The sequence below is a fragment of the Symphalangus syndactylus genome, chromosome 12, assembly GCF_028878055.3.
Source record: "Symphalangus syndactylus isolate Jambi chromosome 12, NHGRI_mSymSyn1-v2.1_pri, whole genome shotgun sequence".
Lineage (NCBI taxonomy): Eukaryota > Metazoa > Chordata > Mammalia > Primates > Hylobatidae > Symphalangus > Symphalangus syndactylus.
In genome coordinates, this window is record NC_072441.2 from 47248394 (window position 1) to 47271526 (window position 23133).

At 46.1% G+C, this 23133-nt stretch overlaps 1 protein-coding gene across 8 annotated transcripts in view; it reads right to left on the reverse strand.

Moving 5' to 3' along the window:
- The window catches only part of BCAR3 (BCAR3 adaptor protein, NSP family member), a 279135-nt gene that overhangs the window by 23513 nt on the left and 232489 nt on the right, over nucleotides 1–23133 (reverse strand). For 6 of the 8 annotated variants that reach the window (XM_063625549.1, XM_063625548.1, XM_063625546.1 and 3 more), the window contains 2 exons: nucleotides 6872–7000; nucleotides 3593–4035 (listed from right to left, as the gene is read on the reverse strand). In XM_063625549.1, coding sequence (XP_063481619.1) covers nucleotides 3593–4035; nucleotides 6872–7000 — 572 coding nt within the window. The remainder of the gene's footprint in view (nucleotides 1–3592; nucleotides 4036–6871; nucleotides 7001–23133) is intronic. The other 2 variants (XM_063625551.1, XM_063625554.1) reach the window with 1 other exon arrangement.

Here is a 23133-nt window from a genome sequence, read left to right on the forward strand (position 1 = left end):
CTATTAGGCCTGACTTGTTGACTTAGAGACGTTCTTAGTCTTTTTTTCATTTCTTATCTTAAAAAGTTTTTAAAACCAGGATCATTCAGGGCCAACTAGAAGGCCTTCCCCACAGCAGTGGGTCTGTTATCTTGCCAAATACACTCCCACTCTGTGCATGTCATTAATTCCCTGCTTCAACCATTCAGCAGCCTATCCCTACCAAAGGAAACAGAAGAAAAGGTACCCCTTCTAACACTGTAAGGGATCTCAAGTCCAATCCTATTACTATGAAAAGGAGGATTTCTAAATATCCTGATATTTAGGTCTTGCCTCCCTCCTTGCAATTGCCCTGAGTTTTTTTGTTTGTTTTGAGACAGGCTCTTGCTCTGTTGCCCAGGCTGGAGTGCAGTGGCATGGTCATGTCTCACTGCAGCTTCAACCTCCCAGGCTCAAGCAATCCTCCCACCTCAGCCTCTCGAGTAGCTGGGACCACAGGTACACACCACCATGCCCAGCCAATTTTTATATTTAAAAAATTTTGTGGATACATAGTAGGTATATATATTTATGGGGTACATGAGATATTTTGATACAGGCATGCAATGTGAAATAAGCTTATCATGGAGAATGGGGTATCCATGCCTTCAAGCATTTGTCCTTTGAGTTACAAACAATCCAATTACACTCTTTATTTTAAAATATATAATTAAGTTGTTTTGACCGTAGTCACCCTATTGTGTTATCAAATAAGTCTTATTCATTCTTTCTAAATTTTTTGTACCCATTAACCATCCCCACCTCCCTCCCAACCCACACTCCCCACCCACTACTACCTTTCCCAGGCTCTGCTAACCATCCTTCTACTGTGTCCAAGAATTCAATTGTTTTGACTTTTTGATCCCACAAATAAGTGAGAACATTTGTCTTTCTGTGTCTGGCTTATTTCACTTAACATAATGATCTCCAATTCCATCCATGTGGTTGCAAATGACAGGATCTCATTCTTTTTATGGCTGAATAGTACTCCACTGTGTATACACACATTTCCTTTATCTATTCAGCTGCTGATGGACACTTAGGCTGCTTCCAAATCTGAGCTATTGTAAACAGTGCTGCAACAAACATAGTGCAGGTATCTCTTTGATATGCTGAGTTCCACTCTTCTGGGTATATACCCAGGCAGTGGGATTGCTGGATCATATAGTAGCTCAATTTTTAGTTTTCTGAGGAACCTCCAAACTGTCCTCCATAGTGGTTGCACTAATTTACATTCCCATCAACAGTGTAGGAGGGTTCCCTTTTCTCCACATCCTCACCAAGATTTGTTATTACCTGTCTTTTGGATATAGGCCTTTTTAACTGGGGTAAGGTGATATCCATTATAGTTTTGATTTGCATTTCTCTGATGACCAATCATGTTGAGCACCTTTTCATATGCCTGTTTGCCACTGCAGTGGCATGATCTCGGCTCACTGCCTCCTGGGTTCAAGGAATTCTCCTGCCTTAGGCTCCTTAGTAACTGGGACTACAGGCGTGCACCACCATGCCTGGTTAATTTTTGCATTTTTAGTAGAGACAGGGTTTCACCATGTTGGCCAGGTTGGTCTTGAACTCCTGACCTCAGGTGATCCACCTACCTTGGCCTTCCAAAGTGTTGGGATTACAGGCATGAGCCACCGTGCCCAGCCCATTTGTATGTCTTCTTTTGAGAAATACTCATTTCTCAAAAGAGCAAATCTTTTGCCCATTTTTAAAATCAGATTATTAGATTTTTTCCTATAGAGTGGTTTGAGCTCCTTATATTAATTTTCATTTTTGTAGAGATGGGGTTATGCCATGTTGCCCAAGCTGGTCTCGAACTCCAGAGCTCAGGCAGTCTGCCCACCTTAGCCTCCCAAAGTGCTGGGATTACAGTTGTGAGCCACTGTGCTGGGTCTGAGCCTGACATTCTACTCCCCTCCGGATAATAATTATCATGAGCACTTCCCTAGCACCTCCTATGTGCCTGCACTGTTCTGAGCACTTTGCATATATTAAATCACGTACACCTCAAAAGCTCCATCTTTCCAGATGAAGAAGGTGAGGCCCAGGAAGGTCAAGTCGCTTTCCCACGGTTGAACAGTTGCTCAGTTGGAGCCGGCATTTGTGCCTGGCTACTGGGTCCCCAGCTAGATGCTGACTAGCATGTGCCGGAGGCTCCAGGCAGCATACAAGCTGTCATCTGCATTCCACACACAGTCCTGTATTTTCCTCCCAAAGTTTTGCAGTATAGAAATGACAGTTTATGACATTTCCTCATGGACCAAAAAAAAAAAAAAAAAAAAAAAAAAAAAACCAGTGAGTAGAATAAAATATGTTGGTTTACGTGTATAAGATTAGAAGCTGGGAGCCGGGTCAGGGCTGCTGTGTGACTGAGGGGCTGGACTGGATCTATGTCCCCAACGCCTGCCTTTTCCCTCCTTTCCTTTCCCAATGCTTTTAGATAATATGCACAAAGACTCTGAGCTCCGTGAAAGACGGGCCCTATACAAATGCAGGCCACCGTCGCTGACATTTGACAGCTGAGTGCTTAGAATCAGTGAGGTTTTGAAGCCCTGATTTTCCACCAAGTGCCCTGAATCCTTCTCTTCCCCCATTCCCTGAGATTCAGACTACAGACCCCATGCTCTCTGCTTCTCCTATCTTAGATATCTCATCTGTTCTCACCAAGTGAACCACCCTTTCCAGGTGGACCAAGCCCTAATTTAAGTTTTCAGCCCTAACTCCCCTCCTGGACCTCCAAACTGCTGCTGGACTGTAGCACTGTAGCACTCAACAAGCCCATAGTCTTCCAGCTCAGATGAAAAAGTGTGTTTTATCCTCCAAAGTCCCCTCCCTCCTGGTCACTCCTGTGGTCTCCAATGTGCCCTCCTCTGACTCTACCACGTGAAGAAGAATCCTGGGAGGCCAGGCTCCTACATCTCTTGACTCTCCCTCCACTCCACTCCTGCAGCCGGGACCCTCCATGACTCACTAACTGGGTTTCCTTTCCTGTCTCACTCCTCGCCCCCAGTACATCGCTGTCCGTTTCTATTCTTAGGACACTGTGTTCACTATGCTGAGTCTGTGCAGCTCCCTTAAAGCCCTGCACCTGGCATTAAGGTCCCCACGATCTAGCTGGGGCTACCTCCCTAAGTCCACTGCCACGGGTCCGTTGCACAGACCCTTTGTTGCAGCCCCACCAGCACATTCACTCCAAGCTCTTCATACCATTTTCTGTCCCCACACTTATGCCCATGCTGTGCCTCCCACCCAGAACACCCCCCGCCCTTTGCAGCATCTATCCAAATTTCCCCCAGCCGTCAGACCAGCCTAAGTCTACCCCCTTCACAAGGTCTCCCCATCAGCAACCCCCCCGACAAATTCTTCCTCAGCTCCTGTACCATTCATTGCTGGCACTGCTCAGCTGGGAGCTAATCATTCACTGCCTCGTGACAGCTATTCCGCGAACAGTCGGCATTCCTATTAACATCTTTTATTTCTTTGTTCCATGATGAATTCTTCATCTGCCTAACTAACCTTGGGCACCCCTGGTGCCCCTCATAGTCCTGCAGAGGAGGCCCTGACCTACCTGAGGAGGTTTCCCCTGGGCAAATTCTGCTCTCGGGCCTGGACGCCACCCATGGTGAGGCTCAGCCTCTTGGCCACATCCGGCCTTCCCTCGGTGAGGCTGCCCTCCCGGGCCTGGCCTGGGGAGGTGCCATAACGCTCCTCCAGGCACCGCAGGGGCACCGTCCTGTTGATGGGCTGGAAGATGATGGCGCCACTCTGCTGGGAGATGGGCCGGCGGTTGCCCACGTAGCAGCGCACCAGACCGGGGATGGAGTCGAAGCTCTCCATCTCGAACTGGTACTGCACGCGGCTGTAGGCCTCGCTGAGTCGCAGAACTGTCCGGTTGATTTTGAAATGCTGAGCGAGGTTCTTCCACTGACAGGTCAGGACAAAGTTCCCAGGGCTGGACAAAGAGTCACGAACTAGGAAGTCGCCATCTCGCTGCACAAGGTTTTCAGACACCTTTGGGACAAAAAGGTGAGTGAGGAGTAGGAAACGCAAATTCACAATCCTTCTAAAAGCTTATGGCTACCCACTTCTCTGGGCCAACGGAAGACAATGCTACTATGTCTCTTCTTGGGTCAGCTCTTTAGTTTTTCAAAGATCAAATTCATAGAAGATCCAATCATTCATTCAAGAACTATTCACTGACCACCTGCTCGTGCCAAGCACCACTGCAGGCTCAGGGGATGCAGTGGTGACAGTGGCACACAAGAGCCCACCGCACGGAGCTCCTGTTTTTGGTGGGGAGCTTCTGTTTTAGTGAGGATAAATAACTAATGGCTATGGTACGTCAGCTGTAAGGTCAGGGAAAAAGTAAACCAGGAAAGGAGGCAGGAAGTGCCGGAGAGGGGATGAGGGCTGGCCAGTAAAATAGGGTGGTTGGGGAGGTGTCACAAGAACATGACGTTTATACAGACCTGAATGATGTAATGCAACAGGAAATAAGAAATGAGAAAATGTGTGCCTGGCAGGCCTGATTTTCCCTCCCCAACAAGTAGAGTGAGGAGAAAGAAGGTATTTGTTGGTGTCTAGAAGTTGTCCTAGGGGCCCTCTCCTAAGATGCCCCTCTCCAGGCCTGGCCAATGGGGAGGAGGAGTCCACATGCAGGACTGGGGTATGGATTCTGGACACAGCAATTATTGGCTAGAAGGCCTGGAACAAAGTCAGGCTGGGGTCCCTCATCTTAGTTACTATGAGGGTTATGTATTTTTATACATAACATATGCAAGCGCTGGAACACACTGGATGCTCAAAAATAGTTAACTAGCATGGTGCTGCTGCTTATAGCAACTGGAGAATTTATAATGCGGTGTAGCCTGGCTGTTCCTGTAGCCTGACCACCTGGGTTTGCATCCTAGCTCAGCTGTATGACTCTGGACAAATTACATAATCTCCTTGTGGCTCACTTACATCATCTGAAAAACACAAATGATAATATTACCTACAGAATGGCTACAAAGATTTAAGGGGCTAAAATGTTAGCAATAACTCGTTATTATGGTTATGGTTATAGTGTTCAGTTATCCAGTTTGGAACGATTTATCACTGAAAATTAATACTCATGCAAGTAGTAAACAAATTTAATGACCATGATGAGACGGATGGTGGTGATAGTATCAGTTTTATAATTCTGGCAATTATTCTGGGACATTCCAACATTCGATCAACAGTATACTTCTGTTAGGTCAAAATAGTAGGCTACCATGGTTACTTTAAAATTGCATCTTTGCCTTAAAAATGTTTTCACATAGAAATTGCATTTCTTAGAATTGAGCCTGTGAAAATAATTGTAGGTATGAACACAGCAATCTTAAAGGATGTTGGTCAGAGTATTAGAAACACCCTACATGTCCAATAAATTGTGGTGTATGCATACCGTGGACAGACATACAATGTAGGCTGGTGCAGAAGAATATTCTACAGTGGGTGAAAATTCCCAGGACACAGTAAGTGAGTAGAATGGGCTACCAAAAAAGTATATGCAGTACAATCTCATAGTTTTCAAAAAGCCCGGGAGGATGTATGTACACAAAAGTATTCATCGTGGTTATCCCCAGGAGAATTATGAGGAGAATTATGGATAAGAGTTTAATTTCCTTCTTTTTGCTATCTATGTTTTCTACAATAAGTCAGAATAATAATAATTTATTTGATTGTGCCAAGAAATCTACTACATTTAAAAAAAAAAAAAAAAAAAAAAGCCCGGGCACAGTGACTCATGCCTGTAATCCCAGCACTTTGGGAGGCCGAGGTGGGTGGATCACTTGAGGTCAGGAGTTCGAGACCAGCCTGGCCAACATGGTGAAACCCCGTCTCTACTAAAAATATAAAAATTAGCAGGGCGTGGGAGTGGACACCTGTAATCCCAGCTACTGGAGAGGCTGAGGCAGGAGAATCGCTTGAACCCAGGAGGTAGAGGTTGCAGTGAGCTGAGATCGTGCTATTGCACTCCAGCCTGGGCGATAGAGTAAGACTCTGTCTCAAAAAAAAGAAAAAAAAAAAAACAAAAAAAAACGAAAAAAAACTTACGACACGATGCCCTTCCCCCCAGCCCTTGTCCACACATTTCCTGTCATGTTATCCTTGGTTAATGATTGGCCAGATCAGGTTTACAATAAAAACCCAAGGGAAATTCTATGCCTCAATTCTGCAGACTTACTCTATTTTTCAATTTTTACAATATTAAATGAAAAAACATTATTCATGGCAATCACCCAAATGACGATCACAGTATATTCTGGGCCACGAGTCTGTGGTCATGGGTTTAATTCCCTTTCTTCCCCACCTCTGGGTCACAGGATCCAGTAGGGAAGCAATGGAGAGTGTGAATAACTGCCAGCTCAATGAGGCAGAGGCAGCCTTGTTGGTCTGGGCCACCCGCCCTCTCTCCTCCCGAAGCTAAGCCACTGCCTTGAGAAGGAGGGGCTGCAAATGGTCTGAGGCTGCTGGCAGCTGGCCAAGAGTTCAATTACCTGGGCCACAGCCCGCCCTCCTAGTTCTTCCGGTTACTGACCCTGTGGCTGCTGCCTCCCACAACTCTGTGCTTGCAGACCTCAGGAGCGCTGGCTGTCCCTTCACTTCCTGAACATGTGGATGTGTGCTTTGGGTTCTTGACCTCAGCTCTTCCCAAGGTCTTCTTAGAGAAGGGTCTAAATGAAGTCATTTTTAGAGTATTTGTTTTTGGTTACACAGGAGCTTCCTCCCATGTGGCCTCAGAGTGGGACCGTGCAGGTCATCAATCTGTACATTGCCTGAGAGCAGCCGTGTGTGCGCTGGAAGGGACAAGACCAGGTACCTGTCGGGGGATGCGGCCGTGGTACCAGGCATGGCTGCGCAGGTCCTCGCTGCTCAGCAGCAGCTCCTCCTCCAGCTCCTTCTTCAGCTTCTCGGGGGTCCTGTCCATGATGTGCCTCTCCTTGGAGAACTGCAACACAGAGTCAACCATGAGCTCCCCCTGCCCAGGCCACACCAGGCCATGCCAGCTGGAGGTGACCGCCTGCTTCACTAATCCAACCAGTTATGCTAAAGCCTGTGTTCAGGTAGGGGAGCCTGGATAATGATTACAAAGAGCTGTGGCCTTTCGTTTCTCCAGCCGCAACCATGTAATAAAATTTTCACCTGCACTTGAGGACTATGGTAGGAGAGTCCACCAAGAGGTTCCTTTTACCAGTCTACTTAAGCAGCTGGGCAGGAAGGGCCAGAGAGATGTACAGACAGCAAGACACAGCAGCCCAGCCTGCTCTCTTCCCAGCAGAGAGCTTCCTCATTCTCCTTCAGGACTGTCCTGACATAGTGTGGGGAGGGCAGCTGTTCCCTTCTGGCCTTAGATCCTGGGCCTCTGGGCAGTGAGGCCCAAAGCACAGTCCTTGGGCTGGTAGCGATGGCCCTGACTTCTTTGCTGTTGGTAAACTCATGTTCAGGAATTGAGTCAGTCTTTAGAAACTTTTAGGGCAAATGGACAGAATAATTTTATGTCTTTTGAATCTAAGAACAGAAGTCTATGTCTTTATTTCACATTTCTAATATTTCATTTTTATGACAGATAGGAAACTGAAACAAATTTAAAAAGACAACCCTGGTCCTTCACCTCAGATGTCTGAGAATCACTGGTCTGTGGCATTGCACAGTGGCCATGGCAGTGAGTGCTGGGTGGACAGCAGTGGCTCCAGGTTTAATTTAGAACCATGCCCACTTACAACATGTGAACTGAACTTGGAAACCTGCCCAGTTCCCAGCAAGACCAGGCTTGCTGACCAGGAACCGCTTGCTGAAGGTCCCATGAGCAGAAAAAGACTGTGTCCCTGTGGTTTTCCCAAGTTTCCCAGCTTGCCCTTCAAACCCCCATGGGAGCCACAAAATTATTACTTATCACACTACTTTTTAAAAATGTTTATTTATTTTATTTTTTTTGAGACAGAGTCTCACTGTGCTAGAGCACAGTGGTGCAATCTCAGCTCACTGTAGCCTTGGCCTCCTGGGCTCAAGCGATCCTCCCACCTCAGCCTCCCTGGTAGCTAGGACTACAACAGGCACGTGTCACCATGCCTGGCTAATTTTTGTAATTTTTTTTTAGAGATAGGGTTTTGCCAGGTTGCCCAGGCTGGTCTCAAACTCCTGGGCTCAAGCGATCCACCCACCTCAGCCTCTTAAAGTGCTGGGATTACAGGTGTGAGCCACCATGCCCGGCCTATTACACTACTTTGCACCTCAGCAAAGAAATAGCTCCAAATCCTTTTCCACCAAACAACAACAACAACAACAACAACAACAACAGCCCTGGGATTTTAGGGCTAGATTCTTAACCTCTAGTGTTTCTTTGCACCTTGGCCCATGAGGAGCGCTAGCTGAGGAGTAACTCGGGCTGATTTTTAGATGGGGCTCTGGCTTACTACTTGTTTACTTCTCCCTCCTTCTCTTCTCACTGGGCAGACACTCACTTGGGAGTGTCTGAAGGATGGAATTTGCATCAAAGAGATGCTGACGCTGGCTGTCCAGGGTGCCTGCAGGCTTTAGATGGTGATGTTTGACACCGTCCGCTCCCATCATTAATATTGTACAGCTTCATCTGAAGACAGCTTGAGTGTGGAATGCAGGTTGTCAACCCGGCCACACTTTATTGTTCATTTATTGTCTGTCTTGCCTCCCACTAGACTGTAAGTTTCATGAAAACAGAAATCCATCTACTTTTTCCCCACCGCCCTTGAGCAATGCCTGAAAACATCAGGCACTGGGTATTTAGTAAACAAATACCCCAGGATGAGAAAAGCTGCTGACTTTGCTTAGTTATGGAGATTCTCCCTTTCACTCTCAAGTCATCTGAAGCCCTGTTTTCGCTGGGCATGCTGCCATTCAGCCAAAAGACCACATTCCTCAATCTCTGTCTCTTCGAGGGAGATGTGGCCACAGGACTCAGTTCTGACCAAGAAGCTGAGATGTGATGGCTGGAGCCTCAACACCATTCTGGACGGTGAGTGGGGAGCCACACCAAGGAATGGCTGGGTGGAAGGTCTGATTGAGGCTGGGTCCCTGATGACTGTGGGGCCAACACACCAGCCCTGGACCTCCAGCCTCCAGATCTTCTAGGTGATCTACCTTATGGGAGCCTGATTTGTGGGTGTTCCCGTCACTGGTGGCTGAACTAAATCCTAACCCATATTGTGACCTGACCCCCATTGAGTCACCCTGACAGGCAGTCTGCAGGCTTAGCCTAAATCCCTTGTGCTGCACCTTGGGCCCCCTTCTTGGTCTGACCTCTGAAAATGTGGAGATCTGAAAACATACAGCAGGTCTTGCACAGTTCTTTGTTGAAAATTTATTTGCTTATATCCAAGAAGCTATTTCCATATTTATCTTTGCATTTTCCTTTCTCCCTGATGCCCTAACACTCAGCCACCTCTCCCTCTCCCCGGCTCCTTTCTCAGCCCTGCTCATAACAGCAAGGGTTATTATTCTTTTTAGCACTTTATATGCATCAATCTTTTATTCCAGGTTTTGAGATAATGCTTTTAAACTGGTTACAAAAAATACAAAATCAGCTATCTTGTTACTTCTGTCCTAATTCCTAAGAGAAGAACAGGAAAATCCTAAATTATTGCTCTTTCCCCCTATTGACTCCAGAGAGGGGATCCTACAGGGTACTATAAGAGGTAGGGTATTACAGGAAAGTACCTAGAGAGAGATAAATGAAGATATTAAGATTGACGCTCTCAAATAATTTGGGATGAAAGACCAGACTTCAAAAACTATGCCCTTAAGCTCTTGCATAATTTATGAAAAGTTTGAAGGTTACACAACTGCCTAGACTTGTATTTTAAAAGGGAAGGAGGGAAAGAGAGAGGGAGGAAAATGAGAGGGAAGGAGGGAGAGAGGGAGACCCAGAGTGAACAAGCAATTGCAAAAGGTTTTCCATTTCCAGCCAGCGAGGGCTGGCTCAAATACACTGCAGAGAGCCAGGTTTGCTGCTGGGAGCCTCTGCCTTAGCAGATGATGTGGACAATGTCTCCCAGACAACTGAAGAAAGCAATTCAAAAGGATCACCCCATATGGCCACCTCATGATTACACAGTGGTTATTTTGGGAATGGAAACCTTCTAGAACTTTCACTACTACCTTCGTCACATATATTAATGCAATTATTTTTCCCAGCTGCCTGTATTTTATGAGATCTTGATCTCCCCAACTGTGATTTTGCCACTATGGATAAGTACTTTGATGGACTGTAAACCCCACAGGTTAGTGAGAAGTGACCATATAACAAACTGTGGCAAAATGTATCCATCTGTATTTCTGAGAACATTGGGATTGATATCTGTGCTTCTTGGGGACCAGAAATGAGATTCCTGCTTCATAGCACTGGTCATGCATGTCTGCAACATTTGGCAGAATTCTGTAGGCTTCCCATATACAACCTGAATTACTGGTGACAGTGTATCCTTTCGCTTTTCTGCTGCCATGTGGGAAGAATTTGAATTTTTCCCTGGAATGCAACCATTTTATTCATGGCATAGGCTGGTTTTTGGGACTTGTCTGTGAAGCAAATTCTAGCAATTTAAGGTAACACAACAGAGCCTCTGCCTTCAGCAAAGGTTTCATCCCCTCTGTGTGGCTATCTGTGTCCTCTAATAGATCTAAGTTAATTTATTCTACGAATGCCCTAAGAATCCTCCTGCCCTTCCTTAGACTACCTTTCTAAGGCAAGGGCAGAAGAGATTAGTACTGTATTCACTCACATGATATTCACATGCATTGTTATTATTTGCATAGCCCAGAATGATGCATGAGAAGACACAGAATAAGGCGTCAGGTCCTAGGCATTCCAACTGTTTCCAATCTTGGGAAAATAAAGAAGACACAAGGACATTGTTCAAAGCCACCCAGTTCCCACAGCCTTTTCTCCTAGCTCCTTTCCAACTCTCTCACATTTGTAGACATCTTCTGAACTCAATGTGCTTTAAAGACAGGCTGGACTCAAATCATCCTCAATCCCTATGTCAGCAAGGGACAGCAGGCATTGTGGCACCCAGAATGAGTAACATGGCTGTGTTCTCTTAGAAAGCTGACACTGAGTGTGAATGCAGGACTCTGGTCCTCTGGACTACACGTTTTCTTCACCTGCCAGGCAGAGAGAGCAAGACAACTTGTGAATAATCATTCACTCACATAAATGCAATAAACGTTAATAATGATCACATTATCTAGTAACACAACTTTCTCTCCAAGATCAAATTCTCTAACATTTGCCCTTGAGTTTGAGCCTCATTCCTAGAAGGCATCTGATTCCTTGTTTTTCTAGCGTTTTGTCTTGAGGGGAAGGAGGTGGCAGCAGAGGAGGAGTCAGAGAGACAAAGCTGGTTTTCGCTGCCTCAGCAGAGGCTCCAGCCATCCTGAGCTCACCCCACACAGCAGCCGTGGGCTCAGCCTCCAGAGGAAGGGATGCTGCTGGGCTTTGGATCAAGAACATTGTGCCCACAGGTCTTGCCAGCTTCATTCCAGGGACCAAATCCATCCACAACCATGATGAGACCACAATGAGACAAACATGCAGGCAGGGCTCATATCTTGTGCTTCAAGAAATTTGAGTAGTCCTTTTAGAGGGACAGGGAGAGTAAGAAAAGGTACTATGTACATAAATAATAACTATACCTTCAGCAAGAAAGAAAGAAAAGAAGGGAGGGAGAGTTAGTAACTACTGTACATGGTTACCCACTCACATGGCCCCACTTCGAAATGTTCATGTTTGTCCCAGTCATTAGCACTGGGGTCTGAGATGAGATGTAGGTAAAGTGACAAACAGGGCAAATGTAGGGGGTGGATGAGGCCCCCTCTTGTCCAACCAAATTGCAGGATAGTTAGAAAATTAATGTTACTATAATTGATGCTTTTCATGAAAATCTGAGTCTAGCTACATCTTTCCTATCCCCAGCATTTTAATTGCCCTAATATCAAAAAGTGTTACAGCAAGGTGTTTCAGAGTCACCTCAATCCACAGGCCACTGTGCCACGCACCTGCTGTGTGGCCTCAGGCAGGTGACATTAACTCTGTAGAGCCTCAGGCTCCTCGTCTACAAAATGGGCATGATAATATGTCATGAGGTGTTAATAAGGATTAAATGGGTCAACATCTGGAAAGCACATCCCTGGCATGTAGTCAAGCACTGTTAGTTGTCATAACAGACTCATATCAGGATGCTACTAATCTGTTTCTATAAAATAAGCAGACTTCATGTTCAAGGTCTGATGCAGGAGGCTGAGGGAGGCAGGTGTCTGGGAGGGAAGCAGTTAAGGAAAGCAGCCTGGAGCCTGCCGAGTGCCTGGAGGCTGCCTGCCACAGGTTTCTTCAATCCTCACTCACTGCCCGCCTGGCCCAGCACCTCCGCTCGGTTACAGGGAGGAGGCTGGTCCTAGCTTGCTGGGGCTGGCTCCAAGAAATCATAAATATCACTGCAAATCTGGAAAGCACATCTCTGCAGCCCCACATGGCCCCGGCAAGTCCAGTCTTGACAGGCTGGAATAGCCAGGGCCCAGGAGATGATTGGAAAACACATTCTGGAGGCACAGAGCCAGGTCCGCGGACGTGCTGGGAACCTCGATTGATGCAGAAACCCACATTTCAGCAGCTCTCCAAGAAGAAAAGCCATTCTGGCACGGGAGGAATGGAGCTCGGGGTCTCCTGCGTGAGCATCAGAGCCTGTATTTCAAATCAGGCAAAACAATGGACCCTGGAGGCACAGGAGATTTGAGTTCTGAAGATGGGAGGGGGAGGAGTGCACTTGGGCGGATCTGTCAGAAACCCCCAGAGGAGGCTGGGGACACTCATTCGCATGTAGGAGACAGCAGAATTTCAAAAAGGTGGCATCTGCATTATAATTAATAATTATTTTACTCTATCCCTGCCTGTAAGAAAGGCTTCCTAGTTCCCACAGGATTTTAAATTGTGCAAATCGGCAGGAAAGACTCTATCCCCAGGCCTAGGAACCGAGGGTGGAAAGAGGCTGCAGAGGCCATGGCCATCCATTGTCATGACCAAACAGTTGCCAGCATCTATCTGGCTGCCGGTGGGGGATGGATGTGCTGGTCCCTGCCCTCAAGGAAGGCACAGTCTCCTTGGAAGATGACACACAAAGAACAGTTTAACACACCCCAAGCTCTAGAAACATACTGCTTGTCCTGCCATCTGCTCCCTGTCCCTCCCAGCTTGGCAGCCGGGGCAAGTTACCCCACCTCTTTGTCCTTTGCTTTTCCCTGTGGAAAAATGAGAAAAGTCACTGTGACCAGGAGTGTCCTGGAAACAGCTTCATGGAGATGGGAGGAGGACAGAAGTCTGGAGAATCAGGGTTGGACCGTGAGGATAAAACTTAAGGACAGGGATAGGAAGAGTATTTGGGACATTTGAGCTAAGGGACATTTCCTTTTGTCTTTTGAAGCCAAAAAGAGCTGGCCTTGGTTGGAAGGTTCTGGCTAGGAGAGGGCTAAAGTATGCGAAGGCACAACAATGGTATGTTATGTATTTTATATACATCCAGCAACCCCGCCACCCCCTAGGAGAGCCACATCTTCACTCCAAGCATGTGGTTCTGACCCCACCTTCCTGACCGTGGCTAGTTGGCCCAGGAAGGGCGCCTGTACCAAGTTGGTCCAATCAGAGTTCTTCCTGGGATTTTTCTAGATGGAACTGAGTGAAGAAGATACTCTATCCCACTCCAGTGAAAACATCATGAGACTTGAAGCATGGAAGTTGCCTCACCCCCTTGCTTCCTGCCAGGTGGAACAAAGTGCTGAGAGAATCAAACCAGCAGGCAAAGAGAAGAGGAGCAAGAGATGGAAAGTGACCCCTAGCATGCACATCCCTAAGCCCCAGCTGATTATATCAGCCAGCAAACTCCTCTTGTGACCTAGGCTAGTATGAGTGGAATCCCTGTCACTTGTGACCAAAGCAGTCCTGATCCAGAAACGCAGGGAATGGCTGAGGGCAGCCCAACATTGGTGGCTGAGGGTTTAGATCTTCACACTCCAGAAAGTCAGAGTCACGGAAAATCTTTGCCCAGGAAGGCAACAGGTATACAAAAAGATACTTTTAGAGAGATCAATCTGGCTGCAGTGAGAGCAATGGGCTGGATGGGGCCAGGGCTGGAGGCACAGGTCAGAGTCTTTTGAAATGTGCTGACAATGCCCAGATCTCCATCTCCAGCCCTTAGGGTCGGTGCCTGGTAGGGATATTTACTGGAATCCGCATTAGAGCTCAGATGTCAATATGGATAAAATGAACTCATCCCCTCTGCAAAGCCGGATCTTCGCCCTTTTCCCCAGCCACTGGCATCTCTTCTGTCCTCATTACCCGAACTAAAACCCTCAGAATCAGCTTCCATTGGTTAAGAAATTCCTGATTCTTTTACCTATCCCCATTCGAACCCCCACTGTTTAGATTACTGTTCTTTTCTCCTAGAACTTCTGCAATAGCCTCCTGACAGTTTCCCTACCTCCCATCTCTAGTGCTACAACCTGCCACCTACAATACCACTAACCTCGTCATATTGCCCCTAAGTTCAGAGATTTTAGTCCAAGGGTGCTCCAGCTAAGGCTGACGTGACAGCCACAGTCTCTTTCAACTCCCCTCCCACCACACACACATATACACAGAATCAATGAGCTTCTACTATTTAGTTTTCATTCATGCCAGGGTTCGGGCCTGGTCCCTGGGGGCAGAGATCCCAGTCCTGCCCTGTTCCTCCAGAATCCTGAGCTTTAAGCACCATTCCCTGTTGCCCCAAGGAGCTGACCCATGGCCCCTGACATATACTGAACTTGCAGACACACTGGGATTCTGCTCTGAATTTGCTAGGAGGCCCAGATCATGAGAGAGCTGTGGATGCAAACGGGAAGCATCCCTGTGGGCCCCCAGAAATAATTGTCAGAAGCATGACTGGCAGGGGAGATGGGCAAGGGTCCTGCCATTATGAAGTGGGTTCCAGGAGTCAGCAGAGTTGAGGCATTAAAGTTTTCAGGACATTATTTGGGGCTGTTGGCTGCCAAGGCCTGAGGAAATATTGCTTATGCTCCCAAGGGCTCACAGTGACCTCCAGATAAAGCCCAAAGCCTCCTTCATAAGGCAGGTAATGACCTTTTCCACCTGGCCACAAGCTAACTTGCCAACATGTTCTGATGCAGGGCCCAATTGCAGGGACCTTCCACGGCTCCCTGAACATAACATCCCTCACGTCCTGCCTCCATGCCTTTGTCTTGGGGTCCAGCAGACAGTGACACATCTGTAGAGGTGCACAGCCTGGCAGGAGTCCAGGATGGGAACTGGGGAGCAGCCAGGGAAAAGTCAGACAAGGCAGGCGGGGACCTTGAAGGCCAAGCAGAGACCATGCCTTATTTGCCTTTGGCTCCCAGAGCCTGGCCCAGTGCCTGGCACACAGCGAGTGCCCAGCAGACAGTGACTGGCTGGAACCATGCTCACTTGCTTGCCCTCTGTCTAGCAGGTTCCTTGTCACACTGGGTGTGGAGGAGAGGAGAGAGCTTGGAGGCTGGTCAAGAACAAGTGACCTTGGGCACATCTCTATACTTCTGAGCTTGTTTCTGTATGCATAGGGAGTGGGGATAATAATTCCCACCTCACAGGACTATAGGACCTGATGCATGTAAAGCATCTCGCACTATACCTGGCACATGGATGCTCGCTTGACACAATGCGGAATTTGAACCCTCTTTCAAAGATGGCTTTTAGCAACAAAATGGAACTACTTCACTAAACAAGTAAAGAAAAAAATTACAAAATCCATCAGAAGTTTTAGAGATATCTGGCCCTTGATAATTTAGTTCTAATGGAATAAAAAAGCTATAAGTTGGAAAACTGATCTCTACTTAGGCACAGGTTTGTTTATTCGTTTATTTCAGTTCAAAGTCAACAGTTCCTGGGGTTTTGAGTAGGACTCAATGGTTCTATAGATGCAGGGTGAGTAAGCAGGCATACTGTCACTTGGTGGCAAGCACTTTGTATGCCTATATCTCACTATTAACAAGTATATGTATTAGCGCCAGGTGGCTCACATATCCACAAGTACACAGGTGACACAGCCCAGCATGCGAGTGCAAGACAGTTTTGTGTTTGCACAAGGCTAAGAGGTCCTTGTATGTAGATTCTGTCTTCTTGGACACTTAGTTGTTGAGAAATTCTTTGTTGAATTTTAGAAACTGAGATGATTTTCTAGTCATTCATTTATTCCATGATCAAGCCTGGCAATTAACTTGGTTGAATAAAGAAAAATAAGAGGAAGGGAATGTGTGCATAAAAAGAGGAGGTGGGGAGGAGAAGGGAGAGGAGGCTGGAGAAGGAGCAAGCTAGCAAGCTGCTGGGCTATTCTATCCTAGTTGGGAGTGTCAGGCTCCAACACCCGGAATGCTATCAGCGTTCTCAAACAAAAGCCTCCTTTCTTCAGCTTTGGAACAGTTTATTAGCTCGAGGCAGAAGTCCACAACAGTCCAGGCCTCTTATCAAATTGTATGAAACAACTCCACAGGTTGGGATTTTCTAGAAATCCTATCCAGAAATTTTGATTACAAACAAAATTATAAGTCTGACTGGAGTTCTGCATCTTCCATGTTAACATTGGTCTAATTTCTTTTTCATTTTTTTTGAGACAGGATCTTGCTCTGTCTCCCAGGCTGGAGTGCAGTGGCACATTCATAGCTCAAGTGATCCTCCTGCCTCAGCCTCCCAGGTAGCCAGGACTACAGGCCTGCACCACCACACCTGGCCATTGGTCTAATTTCTAAGCAAGGCTGGTGTCTTCCAATGAGCTTAGGGTGGGAAACCCCACGGGGGATGGGCTGTGAACTGTACCAGGTGGCCCAAGCTGGGGGTCCAAAAAGACAGACAGACCCACATCTCAAATCCACTGAACTCGGAATCCCTGTGATGACTTGCGGCCTGCATCATCACTGCCCCCAATAATGTTGTAAACATGTAAAGAAACTGAATCCCCAAAAAGCACACTTTCAAAAACCACTACACAAAGCAGTCTGAACCCTTCCTCTGAAGAAGGCTGCTACATCTGGCATCGTCTTACAAGTAAATCCACCCCAAAATGAAGTTCTTCAGAGAATTCAGAAACTCAGCCCTTTTGAATCCCTGCCTTGTGTTGAATTTCAAGCCAAGTTTACAACCAAATTCTGAAGTATATAAAGGACTTTTAAAGACCCAATTGGTATTTTTACAATTGAAAACCTGCATAAATTGATCATGAACCCAAAGAATGAATAAACCCCAATTACTTTCACCACTCTAAACCCTGCCCGAAGCTGAAAAATAAAAATCCAGTTCTCTACAAGTTTGAAGACCAGTTACTTCTAGTACAAGCCCTTGGGTGTTTTCATCTAAAGTAGAACAGAAAGAACAGGAATGGCACTTGTGGCAATCCTAAAGCCTTGTAATGAAATAATTAGTAGATTGGTTCTGTTTCACCTTTTACTGACACTTGCTGGTTTTGTGGTTTACCTAAAAATACTTTATTTTATTATAATCCAAAGATAAATGAAGAAAGGTTTGAATTCGCCAATCCTACTTTTCCCACTGGGATACTAGGCTAGAAAAATAGTTTCTTATGCTAATAACTGTGATTAAAGCCAAAGCATTTACTTAAATAATTAACTTTACAAATAAAAAAGTTCAAAGAGAAAAAAAATTCATATTTTATATTCCTATTGGGTAAACAAAACCAAATGTGAACATGGGCAATTGGGCATCTTTGCCTGACCCAGCCCAGTGGGCACATGGTGGCCTGGCCAGTGGTCCAGGACGTGGCCAGAACCATAGCTAAGGAGGTGCCACTTGTATACAGCTGTCGTGGATCTGTATATTGATTACAACAGCTGCCTGACAGATGGCAATAAAGTATCCTGAGGAAAGGGTGTCTTACTCTAATTCATGCAAAGGCACTCGATGGGCCAGCAGGGAGGGTCCCTGAGTGTGTCACTGAGACTTCTCTGCCTTTTAGGTGTTGGGCTCTTGGCAAATGAGGACCTCTGGCCTCACTGGGCCCCTTGCTATGAGCCAGCTCCTTCAAATTCTCTCATTAAAGCTCAGTGAAGCAACCTTTGCAGACAGCTTCCTAATCCATGCATACTTCACCCTGTTGGCTAAAGTTCTGCAGAAACAGTCAGGGGCTCCATTTTCAATCAAGAGTTTGACAGTCACTGGAACACTGTGCCTTAAATGAAACCCAAGGACTTACTGCGTGCCCGCCGTGCTACTCTGCCTCCCTGGCTAGATCTGAGGCAGCCGAAGCTGTGATGGAAGGAGGACTCCACGCCCTGCAGCAGTCACAGCCTTTTTGAGGAGACAAAGCATTTGAAGAGAATGCACAGCAATAAACATCTATCTTATCTGGGGTCAGTAAGGGTTTCTGGCCCCTTCTGACAAATTGGCAGCAGAGATTCCATAAAAATTTCAATAAGTTTTAGCATTCTGAAACACTTCAATTAGTTTGATGTTAACGTTTAAGCACCTTGATGAAACAAATTTATCTCTTCCAAATCCTAGAAAGAATCTCCCTTTCAGCAAAGATTCTGCAGATGGGTTTTGATGCCATTTTTCCATTTTATAGTTAGATCTCTATCATTTATCACACTGTAGACCAAATGCTCGCTTTAGTGCCATTAAAAACTGATTTGCAATTTGCTGTTAAATTAAGATGCTTCATTTTCCTACTGTATATGATTTTCCTTTTCACAGATGAGTGAGGATACAAGGGCAATCAGACCCTAGCGCAGACAAGAAAATACCATCAAAACCCCCAGAGACCCCAAATCTAAGAGATTTCCTTTTATTCATTATCAAACCTAATCAATCTCTTATCAAAAGAGGTTCAGAAATCATGAATAGTAAATATGAAGAGGATATCTGTAGAACCCCTTGTTTATCAAAGTTCTGAGAAATTCCCATTAAATTTCTGTTATCCATTTGTGCAAACTAAGAAGACTAATTTAATTTTAATTTGTGCAGACTGAAGTCTTAGAGCAGAGCACTCTGTAAGCAGGCATCAGTAACTTAATCCTACATGCCAAACTAATTATATTAGAATCATTGTGATATGTGCCCGTGCCTCCTTTGATGTTGAACCCCTGTTACCTTTGATCCACAGTCATTCTCTGGGCAAGGTCTCTTGCACACATTCCCATCCTGCCAGATCATGAAGCTGTTGCTTTTGAAGCTCAGTCTTATTTTGATAGAACACCAAGGAACTGAAAATTATTTCTCACTGATTTTGGTCTGAAAACTTCGGGTAGAATTCTAAGCTTGACAGAATATAGCACGTACAATGCCAACAAATGTGGCTTCTTTTCTTCACTAAGATCACCCACACACTGGTGAAACTGCTCAATGTACTGACTGCAGTGTAATGTTTCCCTCCACCCCTTCTTGACCCCAGTGAGTTTGCCCATCATGTTTCTTACCCCTTGATAAGCATCATTTACCTATAGCCTCACTCAAAGCTCAGCTCCAAGGGGGTCTCACCTTTTCGTTAATAGATAAACCGAAACACGATGAGATTTCCAATAGGCCATTTGTTAACATCTTGCCCTGCTGAAAGCCCTGGTGGGTACCTTCCGTCTAGATCAAATTTAGATGATGACTTCCTGGAGCAGCCCACAGAGGACCAGACATCCAAATCACCCCACGACGCAGGCCTGCATTCTCATTCCTCCTAGTGAGAAGTTGAATGTGCCACACTTAAGAGGAAGGCCGAAGGTCACTGGGTGCACTTAATCATTATTGCACCAGAGAAATGAAGGGCTTTGATAAAAGCTAAACACCAGTCCAACCTATGAAAACCCCATCTAAACCACTTTGCTCCCTTTAACCATGTCCTCGAGCAACTTTGAATAATACTTCTCTCGCTTTCACAGGGCTGGCACTTGGCTTAAATGAAACAATGCAAGTGAAATATTAATCGCTGAGTTCTGCAGCAAGATTACAGTCAGTAATAGTAGTGCTTTGTTAACATCTTCAAAGAATGAAAAGAACAGAGACTGCCCTGGCTAAGGCAGACCCTGATAAAAGAGTTTGAAAACCGGCTGATCAGAGTTCAAAATGCTAGAAGATCCAAGCCAGAAATCCTCACCACTGGTAATTCAATCTTGTTAATTCAACATCTTAATGCAAATTATGAATGAACTGGAACACAGCTATTAATCAAATCAGATGTCCTATTTGCTCTTCAATAAGAATGTCAGCAAATCAAAATCAACTTAATTCAAACACTCTCATTTCTTAATTCACCTTGAATGAATGAGATGAATTAGGAAAAGGAGAGTACTGAATCAACAAAATGCACTGTAGTTGAAAGACACCCAAAGATGTAATTGGAAGGAAAAACAAGATATGCCAAACACACGGAGGAAAAGCCAAAGATTCAGACAGCCTTCCAGCGTGGGGTGTAGAACAAATGACTTTCAAATTCTCTCTCTCCAAAATAGTACCATGACTAACAACCCTCTTAGAACTCTGCTCTGGGATGAAGTGCATCATATGTCAGTGCTGAGTACGCAGCAGGCTTGCAGTAAAACAAAATGATTCATCACAAGATGGGTTTTGGCCAGACATCAACTGCACCACTTTTAATATACAACTCACAGGTCACTTTAAAGGTATATTCCTTCTAGAGGAGCTCAAAGCACTAGATACCCACATATCTCATTTAACAAGCATTTTAAAAAATGCAAACAACAAACATCCTACATGTCATGCAAAGAAACAGAGAACCAGAAACTGGACTTAAAGACACAAGATACTCAACCCAATACAACTCAGATCTCATGAGTTCATACAGCATTCCTGTGGGCTAAACAGTGAGCAAGAATGTTTACACCTCACAAGAAGACAGGGTGGTGGTAGGGACAGAAAGGAAGAGACAAGTGAGAGTGGTGTTTAGAAGGTAATATCATGAAGACTTACTCATTAATTACATGTGGAAAATGAATAGGAGGAAGGGGCATGGGCATTCCAGAAAGATGACTGAGCCACCAACATCCAATAAAAACGCACGAGGGCATAGTGGGTTTGTGGAAGAAGATGTAGAACTAAGGTCTGCTGGGCCGTCTGGATGGAGTCACTTACCGGGCCATGGGGTCCAGGTGCTATGGACATAGGTTGACTGGAGAGCCTATCTGGAGAACTACGGCTTGGGAGTCCTCAGTATAGAGGGGTATTCTATCCCAGCTTTCACCAAAGAGATGGGATACAGCATGAGAAGAGGGCTGGGGGAGGCTTTTCAGAGGCAGACTAGAAAGAGAAACCCAGGAAGACAGTAGGACTGGACAGGAAGGATGCAGGAGAACAAACAGAATGCAGTGTCCTGGAGGTTGAGAGAGCAGATTTCAGGAAGAAATGGTCAACATTGTCAAGTGCTGCAGAGAGTTCCAATCATATCAGAATTGGACAGCATCCGCTGTACTTGGCAATGTGCAGGTCACTGGTGGCATAAAGGGGGCTGAGTGGCCGATGGAAAGCGAGGGAGTAAAGACTGTGTTAACTTATAAGTGAGAGTTTATGCATGTATGATATACAGAGGGACATAATAGACACCGGGGACTCCAAAAGAGGGGAGGAGGGATAGGGAGTGAGGAGCTGACAAATTACCCATTGGTACAACGTTCATTATTTGGGTAGTGAGTACATTGGAAGCTCAAATCCCACCACTACGCAATATATCCATGTACAAACCTGTGCATGCAGCCCCGGATCAATAATTTTAAAAATACTGTGTTAACCAGCTTCGGGGTAGGGGAAGATGGGGACCAGGAATGACAGCATGGAAATGAGGAGGGTTTTTAACATGGGAAAGACCACAGCATGTTTCTAAGCTAAGAGGAAACACGATCTCGTTGTGAGTGTTAGAAGGACAAGGCCTGAGGAGAAGGTGGAGGGAGGAAAATTAGGGTGAGCTGAGCTAGGACAAGCAGGACAGATGGGAGGCTTCAGGGGCCCAGGGAGGACACAGGCATGAGTTAGGGGGATGCTGCTGCTGCTCCTCAAACTCATCCCACACATAGAGTCCAACCCCCAAGCTCTCACTCACTCCGCATCCAAGCCACTTGCTGGGTCCCCACTGCCCTTAAAAAAAAAAAAAAAAAAAAAAAAAACAGGCCCAGCATGCTCTGTTCCCCAACCACCTCTATGGGCTCATCTCCTTCCACTCCTCAGCTTCAGCCTGAAGCTCCCGTATAGGAAGCTCTTTTCCTCTCCTGTGCCTTTTGTCCCTATGACTTCTCCTTCAGGAAGTCCCCCGATCCAGGGCTGGGTTAAAGACCTCTTCCTGGATCTCACAATAGGCTGTGCATCCTTCCTGCCTTTGCACCCACCACAAAGCACAGTGTAAGCTGCTTGTATCTCCATCCGCCCACCAGACACAGCAGAGCTCCTTCGGGCGGAATGTTCACCTCTGTCTTCCCCCTCCTAGTAGGCCCTCAGTGCACATGCTAGGGGTAGGCTGGGGAAGGGCGATGAATCAATGGCTTCTGAGTCAGAGGCTGGATGGATAGTTCCTCAAATCCCATCTTACTGAGAATCCAGATTTTACTAATCAGTCCTTTGTACATAACTATTTTTGTAAAAGCACACACATATCTAGAGTAGACACTGGGGAGAGTTCTTCTCCACAGGACCTAAAAGACATGAAACATAACACTTCCATGAGCTAGAAAGAAAAACAGGCCATAACATTCTCATGGCCAGAGCCAGATTCCAACAGTAGCTCCTGGCACTATGGACACACACTGGAAATACAGCTGAGGCCAGAGATGGTGTCCAACCTCCTGAGGCTCTCCTTTCCTTCCCAACCAGGACAGGCTGAGTCTCTGCTGTTCCTGGGGATACCCAAGATACTCATGAGCTAAAAGACCCCCAAGCTATCATTGACAACATCTTTAAACCCGGCAACAGGCCTGGGTCCCCTGTGCACTGCTGACCTCTCGCGCAGGCTGTGCGGAGAGACCTTTGTGGTCGGAGCACACCAAGCCTCCAGCGTCCTCCGCAGTGTTTAGCATGGCCCATCCCTC